At 54.2% G+C, this 14,575-nt stretch overlaps 2 protein-coding genes across 2 annotated transcripts in view; both read right to left on the reverse strand.

Moving 5' to 3' along the window:
* Positions 1 to 1,409: 1,409 nt before the first annotated feature.
* Positions 1,410 to 9,354, reverse strand: RUSC1 (RUN and SH3 domain containing 1). Its single transcript, XM_007948474.1, has 9 exons — positions 7,980 to 9,354; positions 6,177 to 6,275; positions 5,925 to 6,001; positions 5,622 to 5,796; positions 5,444 to 5,549; positions 5,181 to 5,227; positions 4,001 to 4,550; positions 3,330 to 3,458; positions 1,410 to 1,578 (listed from the first exon to the last, which is right to left on the reverse strand). The coding sequence occupies exons 1-9, from the start codon at positions 9,352 to 9,354 to the stop codon at positions 1,410 to 1,412; spliced, it is 2,727 nt and encodes a 908-aa protein (XP_007946665.1).
* Positions 9,355 to 10,554: 1,200 nt separating this feature from the next.
* Positions 10,555 to 14,575, reverse strand: part of FDPS (farnesyl diphosphate synthase) — an 11,251-nt gene continuing 7,230 nt past the window's right edge. Inside the window, exons 4-10 of the mRNA XM_007948480.2 lie at positions 13,470 to 13,550; positions 13,175 to 13,297; positions 12,664 to 12,752; positions 12,499 to 12,571; positions 11,486 to 11,563; positions 11,254 to 11,388; positions 10,555 to 10,755 (exon numbers count right to left, since the gene is read on the reverse strand). Of these exons, the coding sequence (XP_007946671.1) occupies positions 10,555 to 10,755; positions 11,254 to 11,388; positions 11,486 to 11,563; positions 12,499 to 12,571; positions 12,664 to 12,752; positions 13,175 to 13,297; positions 13,470 to 13,550 (780 nt within the window). The remainder of the gene's footprint in view (positions 10,756 to 11,253; positions 11,389 to 11,485; positions 11,564 to 12,498; positions 12,572 to 12,663; positions 12,753 to 13,174; positions 13,298 to 13,469; positions 13,551 to 14,575) is intronic.

Below are 14,575 nucleotides of genomic sequence, written 5' to 3' on the forward strand. Positions count from 1 at the left end.
ATGCATACCTACCCACTCCTTGGAAGGAAGGTTGGGCAATCCTATTTCCGTAGTGATACTGCCTCGGAAACCCAAGGAGGGGTCGCTATGAGTCGGGGCCGACTCGACGGCAAATAACAACAACAAATCTGCAGAGTGGCAATATTAATTAAAAAGACTGTCAATTCTTGTAGCCCTTTACCTTGGATATATATCTAGTAGGTACGATCTCTAGGGCCAAACCAAAGCCACTTCCATCAACTTGATTCAGACTCATAGAGTGACCTTTTAGGACAGAGAAGAACTGCCTGTGGGTTTGGAAACCCTGTGGTTTCCAAAGCTGTAAATCCTTCTCATCTTTCTCCCACAGAGCAGGTGGTGGGTTCGAACCACCTACCTTGTGGTTAGCAGCCAAATGCTTTAACCGCTATTAGTGGATAGAGTTCCTTTCAAGGGCTAAGTCCTCCATTAAAAAACCAAACCCACTGCAATGGAGTTAATTCTGACTCACAGCAACTCTACAGGACAGAATAGAACAGCTCTCCGTAGGATCTCCAAGGCCATCATCTTTACGTAAGCAGACAGCCACATCTTTCTCCCATGGAGCTGCTGGTGGGTTTAAACTGCCTACCTCTAGATTGGCAGTTGAGAGTTCCAACTACTGAGCCAACAGGATTCGAGTCCTCCCTACTTCCCCAAGTTTATTCAGGTTCCTACCATATCAACCTCACAAGTCTGAGGCATTTTTGAGATTCAGGTGCCACTTGCCACTTCCTTCCTCAGGAAACAGTAAGGCTGACCATGGGCTAGGAAGGAAACATCTCCCTTAGGCCTCCCTCCACTCCTCCCAGCCTGTGTCCTGAAACCCACAGTGACACACACACATTCAACTCCCACACTTTATTGGAACAAATGAGAAAGGAAACAGACCAACACCACAGGCCCATCCACCAGGGGCGTCCAGGCTTCAGCACCTAGTAAAGCATGAGTGGTCAATAAATACAGGTAACCTGGGGTGGGTGAAGTAGGGAAGATTCCATACCCAGGAAGGAGGCTAGAGGCCCTCTAGTCTCAGGAGCCAAGGCATATACTGTATTGGCACAGTCCACTTACAGATGTACAAGGTAGAAGAGGGCAAGCTTTCCATTTTGCAGATAGGGAGAGAGATGCTCCCTTGTAGAGATGGGAAAGAGATTATATGGGGGGGATTCCTTTTTACATATTTGGAAGAAAGGTAGGTTCCACCTCACAGGTGGGACTGGAAGGGCATAAGGAAAGTATTTTAAATATTCACAGAAATGGATGTGGGAGGTAGCGTTTTGCAAATAGGGAAAATGCTTCTGGGATGATTGGTTTACACGAATTAGTGCTCGTGGTCCATTCGATTCCCAGGTGACAGGAGGGGACATATGCAGAAAAGGGCCCCAGGGCTACAGAACGAGGGAGGTGTACCCCACAGGCACCAGTCCTTCCACTCCATCCCGCCCACAACGGAGCCAGTCTTCATCCACCGTGGCGATGACACGCAGCACCTCCCCACGCTGGAAGCTCAGCTGGTCTGGTCCTGCAGCTGTGTGGTCACAGAGAGCCCGGACTGCCCTGAGGGGAGCCAGAGGGAGACACTGGGGTGAAGTAAGGAAGGCAGTGGCCTCCAGGCCTCAGCTTTCCACTACGTGGAGCGTCCCAAATAGTTTGTTCAGCTCAGTGAACACTGGGCTCTGGAAGACATAGGGACCACTGACATAGTGACTCTGCCTGGGGCCCCAGCCCTCTCCTGAGCAACAAAGACGCTCTTCAGCTGCTTGCTTGACACTGTGCACCTTTCTCTGGTAGTGCTTCCAATTCAACATACAGGCGTACCTCATCTTATCGAGCTTTGCCTTACTAAGTTTCACAGATTCTCCATTTTTCACAAATTGAAGGTTTGTGGCAACTCTGCATCAACCAAGTCTTATCCTCACCATTTTTCCAACAGCATGTGCTCACTTCATGTCTCTGGGTCACATTTTGGTAACTCACAATATTTCCAACTTTTTCATAAAGCTATTGCCCACTTAGTAGACTACCATATACGTGTTGTTGTTGTTATGTGCTGTCGAGTCAAACCCGACTCATAGCGACCCCTCCTTGGGTTTCCGAGGCAGTATCACTACAGAAGTAGGATTGCCCAACCTTCCTTCCGAGGAGTGGCTGGTGGGTTTGAACCGCCAGCCGTCTGGTTAGCAGGCAAGCGTCTTAGCCACTATGCTACCAGAGCTCCTTGTATCCCCTATAGTGGATCCTATTGTGGTAAATGGTACCATCTTCCTCCTTGCAAACCCAAGCATCTGTTCACATCCAATCCATCACCAACACTTGATTAGTATTTGATGTTTCCATCTACTGCTATGTCTAGTCCTTCTCTAAACTGGTCTCTAAATCCTCTCTTGGCCTCCCTCCGCAGGTCCATTCTTCACACAGCTGTCAGAGATCTTTCAAAAACACGAGCAGGCAAATCCTCCCTAGGTGACAAGACCCTTCTAAGGCTCCCACTACCTCAGAAAAAAGGTCTAGGCTCCTCACTGGCTCCAGTGAACTCTCCAGGATACCCATGACCCTGCTGTCATCATCTTCCACACCAGGCTCATGTACCCACACTCTGGCCTCCCTAGCTTTCCATCCTGTTTCCCCTGCCAGATGGACACTCCATCCCATCACCAAGCCTTCCCTGAGCCCCAGAGCCTGGGGTAGAGTCTCTACCATAAAAAACTGATTGCCCATTTATTCATCAGCATCTGTTACTGGACTACCATACCAGCTCCTTGAGGGAAGGGACTCCAATATGTTTACATTTGTATTCCCTCCCCTACCATAACACTTGGCACATAGTAAGCACTCGAAAAAAATATTGCTGAATGAACGAAAAATCAAGACGCTTACTCCAATAGACTGAGAGAAGCCAAAAAAAAAAAAAAAAGACCCCAAAATAGAGGCAGCACATGGTGCCAGATTAGAAGACAACTATAAACGGAAGCACGGTCCCTCAATGCGCATACACAGGCCCTTGTCTGTACACAAGTGGCCCCTAACTGGGCCCCTATTATGTTCCAAATGCTCTTACGAAATTTTTTTATCTTCACAACAACCATAACAAAAAGGTATAATTATCCCCTTTTTACAGAAAAAGAAACTATGGTTCTAAGAAATTAAGTATCACACAAATAAGAAGCAAAGATGCAATGCAAAATAAGCCTTCTAACTAATCTACCTCTAAAGCTTAGAGTGTTACATTACCTCCCATGTGCTCTGTGAGAAAAGAAATACACACAACACGTGGTTACACATCAATGTGTTCTCCCCTCCCTCCTTACCTGTGGGGCTGTGCTATGCTGGGGGCTGAAGCTTCAAGCTCCTCAGGAGAAGAGGGAGTCTCAGGGGGTGCCCCCCGCTTCAGGAGAGCCAACACACTCACTGCAGGGGGCAGCCAACTGGATGGTCTCCTGGAGGCAAAGAGATAGATTTAACAGTGGTTACCCCACCTCCAGAAAAAGAACCCAGGGAGGGAGGGGGAAGCTGAACAGCCTGACTGCAGTTCAACAAAAGAGGTCAGGAGTTTGTCACTACTGAGGGAAGAATAGCAGTTGTGGGACACAGATACCTTTAGGAAGATTAGGGAAGGGCCAATAAACGTCTACAGGCCAGAAGCTGCACAAGGGGCCTGTGGAACTGCAGGGTCTATCCAGGCTGAGATCCAGAGGGTCACTAGAGGACCTGAGGCCACTAAAGGCCCACTAGTAATCATGCCCAAGGGCAGGAGTGGGCAAGTTTTTCTTAAAGGACCAGATAGAATATATTCACATATTTTAGGCTTTGAGGAGCAAGAGACAGAGGCAAGAACATTATGTAACCATTTGAAAATGTGAAAACCATTTTTAGTTCATGGCTGTAGAAAAACAGACTGCCAACCTATGCCCTGAGGAATTACAGGAGTTTCAAATTAGAGCCACCTGGGATTCAGAGAGGGGGCCAGGCACCCCATTACCTGGACTTTAGGGTTCCACTCTCAGTTTCCATGGGGCCTCCAGGCACTCCAAACAGTCTCCCTAGCCATACGCCTCTGCCCGGGGCCACTTCTTCGGTGGGCAAGGGTCTCTCCTGTGTACCCTCAGCTGTGGTCCCATGCCGCCTGGGTCCCCACCGAGGAACAGGGAAGCCTTCGCTGCCCCCAGAGGCATAGACTCGAGAGGCCTGGGTTAACTGCTCCCACCAACTGCCTGGTGTGGGAGATTTGGGGGGGGCTGCGGGGCCCGGTGGGGCCTCCTCAGAGGCCCCCCGAAGACTCTGGGCCAGCCGCCCCCCCCAGTGCAGGAGGGCCTGCACAGTCTGCTGCAGGGCTGGAGGTGGGCCTGGGGGTGTGGGGGCCTGAGATGGGCCTAGGGGCAGGTGGTGGTGGTGCTCAAAGAGCAGGTCCAGGTGAAAGGTGAGCACTGACAGTGGCTGCAGCAGGAGCAGCAGCTCCGTGGACAGGGAGGGGCAGCCACCCCGGGCCAGTGAAAAGAATCCCGTGGGCAGGTACAGGAGAGACAGCAGACCTGGGAAAAAACAGGCCAACATGAGCCCCTGCCTTGAGCTGAAAGGCTCCCCACCAGTCAACAAACAGCTTCCAAGACCTCACTCTGCTGGGTTCTAGGGCAAGGGGGCACTGGGGGGATGACATAGTGAGGTATAGGATTGATCCAACCTTGCCCACGGTCTAGCATGGGAGAGACACACACAGCAAGTGGAGACACATAACAAGTCACAGTGTAGTGACACTGGCTGGGAAGGAGAAGGGCATGGAGACCGTGGGAGCCCAAAAGAATGAATGTTAACACAGGCAGCCAAGGGCAGGGAGGCCTGTCCTAGGTGGAGAAAGGGACAGTGTATGTCAGGTTCTGGGCAGAAAGGAAGAATGTAGGTAGGATGAGAGAGATCCTGGGGCCTCACAGTGGGCAAGAGTACAGGTAGGCCAGATGATCAAGGCTTTGAGGGTCACAGTGAGAATATGGGTCTTTCCTTCTATGGGCAATGGAACTCCTTACAAGAATTTTAACCAGAAAAGTAACAAGATCAGAGACGTGGTTTAAGATCATTCTGGCATTAGTGGAAACCAGCAAGAGATAGCCCCTCCTCTCCCTCCCTCACAGTCCAGCAACCTCATCCCTTCCCTCTGTGCCTCTGACCTGAATCTTCCTGGAGACTGGAAAACCAGAGTTCCAACTGCTTAGTGCTAGGGAAGAAAGGAGGAACAGAAGTTGAGGAAAGTAGGGGGCTCCAACCCTCTCTGGTGGTGAACAGGAGATGAATTGGGCAAGGGGAAGCCTTCTCTGGGGACATAGGGCACCACTCGTGTCCCACCACTTATTGCTCCTATGACACCCTCCCCCCACACACCCCCACCCCGCCCGGCCATCAGAGGGACCCCAGGAAAGAGACCGGCACTCACTTGAGGAGGCCCAGGATGAAGGCATGGAAGCGGCTTCGGCTGCTGCTCAGCGGACCCAGACGGCTGATCTGGCTATACAGGGTTCCCAGGGAATGGGTGCTGGAGCCTAAGGACACCTGGGATGGTCAGCCAGGCCCCGGCCCTGTCCCGGTCCAAGTCCCACACCCTCCTCCCTCACCTGGCTTCACTGACGCCTCCACCACGCTCCAGGCGTTGCTCCTGCGCTGCCCGGTAACAAGGTCTTTCCGGAAAGGCTTCAGCCCGTCAGCCACCAGGGCATGGAGGGCAGGGCAGAGAGTAGTCAGCACCAGATGCCCCACATCTGGACTCAGCCTGCTATCCCCCAACTGGGCCTGCAGGCAGCACAGTGGGGATGGCTTCAGAGGTACCCTCAGCCTCCTCAGGCCAACAGTTTCTATGCCCTTTAAGGCTCGTTAAGTCCCCCAAACATAGGTGCAAGCCTCCCCCAATCCACCTTTACCTTTTGAACCAAGTTCCGGGCGGCCCCAAAGTGCGAGATGATTTTATCCACAGAGGCGCTGACAGCTATCAGGAGACCTGGGAGAGAATCAGGAACGGGAGGAAATAGCAAAATCATCTTTCTCTTCCCGAGCAATACCCAAAGGACACCTCCCCAGTCCAAGAGTACATTAAGGAGACTGGTTTATGCACCGAGGACGGTCCAAGTGGAGTTCATTCAGAGGCCAGGAATCAGAAGAAAGTGAGGTTCTACCTTTTTTCTGCTCCTGAAGCTGGCCAGTCCCACTCTGGGCTTCTGCCATCCACAGCCGCTGGGCCCCGGGGACACCGGCGAACGACCAGGAACTACGGACTGGGATGAAGGAAGAAGGACGCGGTGACACTTACCGCGGGGTGCCTCGTATACTCCAGGCTCCCACATTGGTCATCTCCTGCGGGTCTGCAGCGCCCTTGTGCCTGAAGGGTCTTGGGGAAAGGGGCGAGGGCCGCGGAGAATACGGGGCAGCTCGACCCGGGCCTGGAAGTGAAATCCCAGCACTCGCCGCCCCCTGGGTTCCCATTTCCCTTCCTCAAGGCCCAGCTCCCACCTCCTCGATCCCGGAAGTCCCTGACTGGGAACGGCAGCGTTAGCCTCCCGCCCGCCCGGCTGGGGCCCGTAGGGTGGGAACTGATAATGCAGGGAAGGGAGGGGCAACCCTACGCCGAGCTAGGAGGGCCCCTGTCCGACCCAGGGAGGCCCAGGGAGCACGTGGGGAGCCTGGACCAATGGAAAGACAGACAGACGGAAAAGGGAGGAGAGACCAAGGGAGATGTGCCCCAACTAACAAGAGGCTAAAAGACACTGGAAAGGGGAAACCCGGCCCAAGCCTGCATCTGGGCGGAGAGCGCCCCCAGCAGCCCAAGAGAGGCTGGTCGTGTGGGCGTAGCCAGAACCTCTCCCACCAATGAGCTCCAGGGAGCGTCCCTCTCCACCCTTCCCGAGCATGGTTGGGGTCAGTCTTGAACTGCACGGGCCAAGGACTTTCACACCAGAAGTTGTGACCCAAGGCCTTTAACAATGGACAGCCTGGGACCCCTAGATTGAGCACAGAAGCTGGGTAAGCCTGCGTCCACTACGCCCAGGGAGGACCTGGAGAGAGAGGCCGGGCTACACTATTCCAGCTCGAGGAGCGGGCACCGACTCCGCTGGACTTATGAACTTGCTTGAAATCAGCTCAGGCTGAGGGATAGGGTCAAGCCAGGTAAAACCTGAAGACACTAAAGGCCAAACCAGACTGGAGGGGCCTGAGCGTGGCAGGGGGTGGGGCCGTGGAGTGGGCGGGGTGCCCCGCCTCCGGGCTGGCCCGGGTCGGTCTTACGTAGCCTGGGCGGAGGCGGTGGGCTCCTGATCCAGCGAGGGGCCTTCGACGGACGAGGTGGCGGTGGCAGCGGGGGAGTGGATACCTGGCGGGGTGGGGGAGCCGCGGCGGGGAAGGTGCTACTTCTGGGAAAGAGCGGGGACAGCAGCAATGCCAGCTCAGGGCTGGCCAGGCAGGGCAGGGCCCCCCGAGCCGGAGGCGAATAGGCTCCCACTGGGGACAGGCGGACAGGCAACAGCTGCTCCTCTGGGGAACTCGGCGCCCCCAGCAGCCGCAGCCCAGCGCCAGGCCAGCCGGCCAGAGGTGCTAAGAACAGAGACCCAGCTGCGCCCACGCCCCCACCCTCCAACAGGGGGCGCCCGTCGGCCGAGAACCGGAAAACCAGGGGCCGAGGGAGCTGGAGGGAACTGGCTGCAGGCGGGGTTTGCGGGGCAGGCGTAGAGTCGGGGTGGGGCGGGGGGAGGTCAGCGGGACGGGCAGCCAGGCGAGGAGGGGCGGGAAAAAGAGGGAGCAAAGAGTTAGTCCCTATAACCCAAGCACCCACCCAGACCCTTTCCCTGAGCATTCCCTGATAGAAGGGGGCCAGGAGAATGAGTGACACAGAATGGAGGGAAAACAGGGAATCGTTTGAAGGCTAGAGAGGGTGTGAGCGAGGCCGAAGCCCAGCCCTCCTCCCGCTTCCTCTGGAGGTCTCTTACCCTCGAGGCTGGTCTGCGCACTGGGTTCCTCCGGCTTCTTGGTAGCCGGGGCCTCTTCGCCAACCGGGGGACTTCCCGCCTTGCCTTCCTCGGGCTGCCCCTCCGCAATGGGCTGCAGCCCTTGCAGCCCCGGTCGGTTCTTCTTCCTCCGGGGAGGGACAGGTGGGGGTGGGGGCCGGGGAGGGACCAAGGCCCAGCCAGCTGGGGGGTCTCGGGGCGGGACTGGCGGGGGCGGGGCCCGGCTTCGAGACCGGAGTTCCTTGAAGGTGGTGACCTCCCGCGGAGGCGCCGGGGCGCCGCCCAACGACCCGGTAGGGGGCAGCTCAGTGTCGGGCGAGAAGACGATGAGCCAGTCGCTGCGGTCCTTCTTGGCCTGCGGCACGAGGGGCAGCCCTGGGCCCCGCTTGCGCTTCTGGGCCAGCTCGTGGAAGGACGTGATTGTCCGGTGGGGCACCGGCTCCTCTCTGACGTCACTCCTCCATCCCCCATCAATTTTCCCCGCATCGGTTTTCGAGCCAGAATCAGTTATTCCCGCATTGGTTTTCCAACTGGAGTCGAGTTTTCCAGGTTCCGTTTTCCAGCTGCAGTTAACATTCCCATTGATTTTCCAGCCAGAGTGATTGTTCTCAGTGATCTTCCAGCCAGCCTCCCTTTTCTCTGTGTCAATTTTCCAAATGGGGTTGATTTTCCAACTGGGCTCCGTTTGCCCAGCGTCGATTTTGCCATCATCGGCCTCTGGGAACTCAGAGGTGGGGAGATCCTGCTCCCCGCCGTCGTCCTCTTCCTCCAGCCCTAAAGAAGGGAGGTCCTGGCTGGTGGTCAGGGCGTTGCAATTGGAGTCCAGGCCAGGCCCCGGTGGGGAGGAAGCTCCTGAGCAGGAATCGGGAGAGCAGCAGAAACTGTCCGGTGAGCAGGCAGTAGGGCCTGTCGAAGCTAGCAGGGTGCCCTGCTCCAAGAGGATGCTGCTGGGCTGCGGGTGGGCGTCCTCCTCACCGGGGAGGTCCCGCGAGTAGACTGAGACTGGGGACTCATCGGGGCTGAGATCTGAGCAGGAGCTGAGAGAGGAGGAGCAGCCCGGGTCCGACGGAGAGGCAACCCCCTCTTGCTCCTGTGAGGGGTCCTGCCGGTTTTCTAGATCCGGCCCGTGCTCCTGGCAGCAACGACAGGGCACAGCAGGGCTGTTGGAATTGGCGTCCACCAGGGTCCCGCTGCAGGGACCCCTGCTCTCCTTGCCTCCGGTGTCCCCTGGGGGAGGAGGTGTGCTCAAGGGCCCCTCCCGTAACTCGGGACGGCGGGATAGGTGCAGGCCCAGGGAGACGTGCTGGAGGTGGATATGGTTGAGGTTGCAAAGTAAAGCCCTCTGAGGGGACAGCATGATGCCGCGGCGACGGGATGGCCTCGAGAGAATCAGGAGGCAACCGCAGTTGCAGACCTAGAAGACAAGGGTGGTGAAACCCAGCCAATGAGAGCGTGAGCCGCGGGAAGGACACTAAGGTGACTGACCAGGCGTGGGAAGGCGCCGGTTGCTTTGTAAGATATTTACATGAGATGCAAATGGCATCGATTGGCCATTAGTTTCCACTGCAGTGTTTGGAGGTGGAGCCGAATGTAAACCCCCGGGAAAGGTGCGGGGAGGGTCAAAAAATGCGGCTGCGCTCTTGTTCTCCTCCGGGGTGCAGGGGTTTGGAAAATAATAGGGCCGAGAATAGCCCTCCCCCCGGGTGCTCTCACAGTAATCTGGCCCGACCCCAGCCTACCCTTAGCTCCCAGAGGAAGGGGCCAAAGGAAGCCCCTGCCGAGATTCTATGAGATGGGGCGGGGGGTGGGGTGGACGGAGGTGGGCAACACGACGCATCTGTCTGGTTAATGCAGGAAAGGAGAGGGGAGGATGAGAAGCAGCTGTCAGTTCAACTTCGCATTTACAGGCTGCCCTGCTCCGACCCTCCGGGTCCAGCCTGCAGCGGCAATGAGCCTTCACCCCGCCCTGAGCACCGGTGTGTCGGTCCATCCTCTCCCTACTCGTCTCCATCATCCAGCCACCACCCCATTCCTTCTCTATTCATTTCTACTAGTCTCCTCCCTTGCCTCACCCCACATGCCCCAGTCCATCCATCCACACCCACGGGTCTAGGCCCTCCTCACCAGGGTCCTCCTGCAACCGCTTCCAGCCTTGGGCTCGTCCGCAGCTCCCACGGTCCCCGCCCAGCCCCACAGAGACAGAGGGGAGGGGGATGGAAGGGGCGGGGCGCCAGGACAACCCGCCTGGCGCTGCGCAGCCGCGCCCCTTCACGCACCGGCGAGGCGGGGCCCGGCCACCCCCCAGCACTTGACGTCCTGCTTGCGTCATCCACGTAGACCCAGCTCGCTACTTTCGTTGTATCCTAAGGCTCCACCCTGCTTTCAGTCCGTAGGGGCGCTGGTGTCAGGAACTGTGGTCCCGGCTTAGTGCAGCTCCCCCAACCCTACCATTGTGGACAGAGCCCTCCGGATGGCAAAGGGACGAACGGAACCACAGGAAGGTTAGACAATAATAATTTATTGAGAGCCTCCCCTCCCTGCCCTCGCAGACTCTAGGTCACTTTCTCCGCTTGTAGATCTTGCGTGCCAGTCCCAAGAAGATGGCTGCAGGCAGGGGAGCAGCATGCAGCTCAATGAGACCCATAAGGCTGCTGAAACTGTCTTCCTCGTACTGTTTGAATACAGCAGGCAGCTCCAGCTCCTCATACAATGCCTTCACCCGGGCTACCTTCTCGGGCTCTTTCTGCCCATAATTCTCCTGGAAGGAGGTGGAGACAGGGATACGGGCTTTGCCTTTCCCCAGCACTTCCTGAACCTCTCCATAACGTGCTTGCCCATACACATATTATAGAACATCTTCAAAGCCATGCACTCCACTCCTACCTCCAACTCCAAGTGTCTTCAGGTGTCTAAGTTCCTGAACCTCCTTCTCCCTCCTAGATGTTCAAATATTGGCTCAAGCCCCAGCTTCCTCTACCCCATGGTTTCTGGACTTGAGTGCTATTGTCATTTTGAGGCAAGTAATTCTGTTGTGGGGCTTTCTGAATTGCAGGATGTTTACCAGCATCCTTGGCCTCTACACACTAGATAGATGCTAGAAGCATATACTCTTCTCCCCCACACCGAGTTGTGATAACAGAAATATGTCTGTAGATATGGTCAAGTGTCCCATGGTGGTCAAAATCACCCCTAGTTGAGAACCACTGCTCTATTCTCTTTTTATCAGCTCAGGGACCCAAGACCCCCTCCTAGGCACCTGCAGGATCTGGCGCTGTTCTGGAGAAGCCCGCTGCAGACATTGAACCACCAGCCAGCTGCATTTGTTGTCCTGGATGTCAGTGCCAATCTTGCCCATCTCACTGGGATCACCAAAGGCATCAAGGTAATCATCCTGGGCAGTGAGGCGGAAAAGGAGACATGAAGAGGCTCCCAGGCAAGGAAGGACGAAAACTGGTGCCTGTTCTCTGCCAGTCCTTGTCCCGTCCTACCTGAATCTGAAAGAACTCGCCCATCTCCAACAAGATCTTCTTGGCACTGGCGTGCTCCTTCTCCCCGTCAATGCCCGCCTAAAGGGAAAAGAGGACTGAGAAGCCAGGCCTCTGGAGGGGCCTTCACTTTCCTGGCTGTTTACTCCTGTGGGATCTCGCTCTAGTACAAACCCAAAATCTTCTCTCCTCTCCTCAGATATCCCTGGTCTCTCTGATCTATGAAGTCTAACCATTGGTCCAAAAATCCCACTTATATTTGGTTAGCCCATCTAAGGAGCTCTGCTGGTGCAGTGGTTAAGGCATTTGGCTGCTAACCAAAAAGCTGGTGGTTGGTGAACCCTCCAGTGCTCCATGGAAGAAAGAAGAGGCAGTCTGCTTCCATATTTACAGCCTTAGAAGCCCAGTGGGGGTTGCTATGAATCAGAATTGACTCAGTGGCAGTGAGTTTGGTTTTTCATTTTCCTGGGTCTAAGAATCCATTCTGGAGGCCCTGAGACCATCTTCTCTTCTCTCACAAATCTCAGTCCCACAAGTCACTTTGATCCATCTTTCCAATCTTCTTGCCACCTCCAACTACTTTCAGGATGAAAAGGAAACTTGGGGAAGCAAGGTCCAAGTAGGCAGTTAATGTACTGACTGCCTGCAAATTCAGTCTTCTGCCTCTCAGTCTGATTATCTCTTGTCAGCTCCCATCCCTATTAGGATGCGAGATTTTGTTGTTTTATGGTGGGCTGAGCATATCCCTCGCCTCAATTAACCTTTACAGTGACCCTGTGAGGCAGGAATTTTATCCCCCATATTACAACTGAGGAAACAGACTCACAGTAATGACTTGCTCAAGGTCACAGCCATTAGGTGAGGGCACCAGATTGTCCTAAGTTGTCTATCCTTCCCAACTTCCTTCCTCACTTTGCTTTCCTTTCCCTTCCAGGAAACCCTAGGTATCTCCTGTGCCTTCCTGCCCAAAAACCCACATTAGCAGACAGGGGGGGGGGGGGGGGGACCTTACTCACCATGTACATTGCAGCAGCTACAGGAAGGTAGAAAGAGTAGAAAGCTGTCTTGTACTTGACAATGGTTTTGTATCTGAGTCAGGGGAGAAGATAAACTCTTCAGAAGGGCTGTGCCCACTCTAGGCCTTCCCTCACTGTCCAAACATGATTCCCGCTGTCCCTCACCTCTTTTCAGTGAACCTGCCAAGATCCACGTTGCCCTGGGGGGCAGTGATGAGGTCCAGGGTCTGTCCAATCTCAGTCTGATAGGAACTCTGAGGAGGAAAAAGATGACCCATGAGCTGGGCCACCTTCAGGGACTGAGAACCCTGCCGTCCTGGACCCTACATCCTGTACCGCCGACAACTAGGCAGAGTCAGAAAGGCCGCAAGAGGAAGAGAAGGCCTTTACTGGAGCTAAAAATTCCTGAAGGCCCACATTCATACAAACACACACACTCACACACACACACACACATTCTTTTGTCACCCCTTCTTCCAAGCACACACACACAGAAAAGCACCCTTTGACACTTCACCATTACATTTCCTAACCCCCTTTCTTGCTTTGTTTTCTTTTCTCTTCCAGGAAACCCAAGGTATCTCCTGTACCCTGAAACCAGTTCGATGAGAATGTCCCATAGAGGCCAAGGCTACTGTGGGCTGCCTCTGGGATTAAGCCCTGGTCTGCAGCACACCTGCAGGAACAGCTCAATGAGGTTCAGATAATAGGGTTGCTCCCGGCAGTACAGCTTCAGCAGGCGGTAGACCAACGCTTCCAGCAGCACAGCATCATTGATGGCATCCAAACCTATGCCTGGCTGTTGGGGCCGGAGAAAAATTAGCAGTCAATCTCTGGCCTAGACTCATGCCAAGAACCATCACCCCAGACCCATCAGTCAAGCTGTATGTAACCACCTCCCTGTCGTCTCTTCCCATAGTCTCTTCCTGCGTCTCTGTAGTGAGAAGTGTGCCACCTCCTGCCCACTTTACCTTTTGATACCAGCAGGGCTGCCCCCGTCGGATAAGGGATGAATCCATTATGTCATCTAATATCAGGAAGAAAGCTTGGAGCTAGGAAGAAAAGGAAGAGTGGAATAAGACCCCCTAGGCTCCTTACTGTTGCCTCTACCAGAGGCAGAGCTGCTTCTGATCATCACACTCGGCTGCTCACTGAAAGGTTGGCAGTTCGAACCTACCCAACAGCTCTGTAGGAGAGAGATCTGGCGATCTGCTTCTCTAAAGATTACATCAAGAAAAGCCTATATAGGGCAATTCTGTTCTATCACATGGTGTCACTATAAAACAGAGTTAACTCGATGGCACACAACATGAGCTGGGAAAGAATGGCAGGATGGGGAGACTGAGCATGTCTGTTCTATCCTGTGTTGTTGTGTTGTGGAACCTTAGCAGATTACATGACCTCTTGGCTCAAACTCCCCATCTATAAAAGGGGACTAAAATCTAAAATTCTCTCTTACTTTCAGAGTAAGAGATGAATACATACATCTCTAGATAATCAGCCCTAGATAATCCCTGGCACCAGGGGTTATGGAATACCTTCACATACTGTACTCTTCTCTTGCCAAAAACTTCAGTTGGTGCTTAGAGTAAGATTTCTGCAAGCGGCTTGACTTTACATGACTCCTTACATAATGAAGGCTGTTCTTCATCGTCCCCAGGCACTCGGCTTAAACAGTTCAGTGACAAGGAACACAGCCCCAGCTAAAGCAGGCCATGTGGGGCACAGGTCTAGGAGGACAGAACTGAAGTCTGACTCCTGGTAACTTCCACTCACATAGGTCTTAGTTTAGCAATCTTGAACATCAGCAAGCAACTTACTCTTCTGAAAACTGTGTTCTCTGTCTTTTGGCATTTTCCAGGCCTCTCACCCCAGAGTAGGGGGTTCAATAAACGTTTGTTGAGTGAATAAATGAAAGAATGAGAACTCCTATGAAGCTTTTTTTTTTAATGCATTTTATTGAAATATAATTTATGTACAGTGAAATACACAAAACCAAAGTGACATGGGTCAATGCATGTTTTTCTTTTTTTTTTTTTTTGCAGTGTTCCTTCCCTTCCCCTTCCACCCCTGGCAA

This window comes from Orycteropus afer, unplaced genomic scaffold (assembly GCF_000298275.1).
Source record: "Orycteropus afer afer isolate SDZICR_OR568_19922 unplaced genomic scaffold, OryAfe1.0 scaffold00217, whole genome shotgun sequence".
Classification (NCBI taxonomy): Eukaryota; Metazoa; Chordata; class Mammalia; order Tubulidentata; family Orycteropodidae; genus Orycteropus; species Orycteropus afer.

Coding starts and splice junctions, on each gene's coding strand:
- RUSC1 (XM_007948474.1), bottom strand. CDS start 9,354: ATGCTGTCCCCTCAGAGGGCTTTACTTTGCAACCTCAACCATATCCAC. Junction 5,550..5,621: donor GGAGGCGTCAGTGAAGCCAG/GTGAGGGAGGAG, acceptor AGGTGTCCTTAG/GCTCCAGCACCCATTCCCTG. Junction 1,579..3,329: donor AGCATAGCACAGCCCCACAG/GTAAGGAGGGAG, acceptor GGCTCCCCTCAG/GGCAGTCCGGGCTCTCTGTG.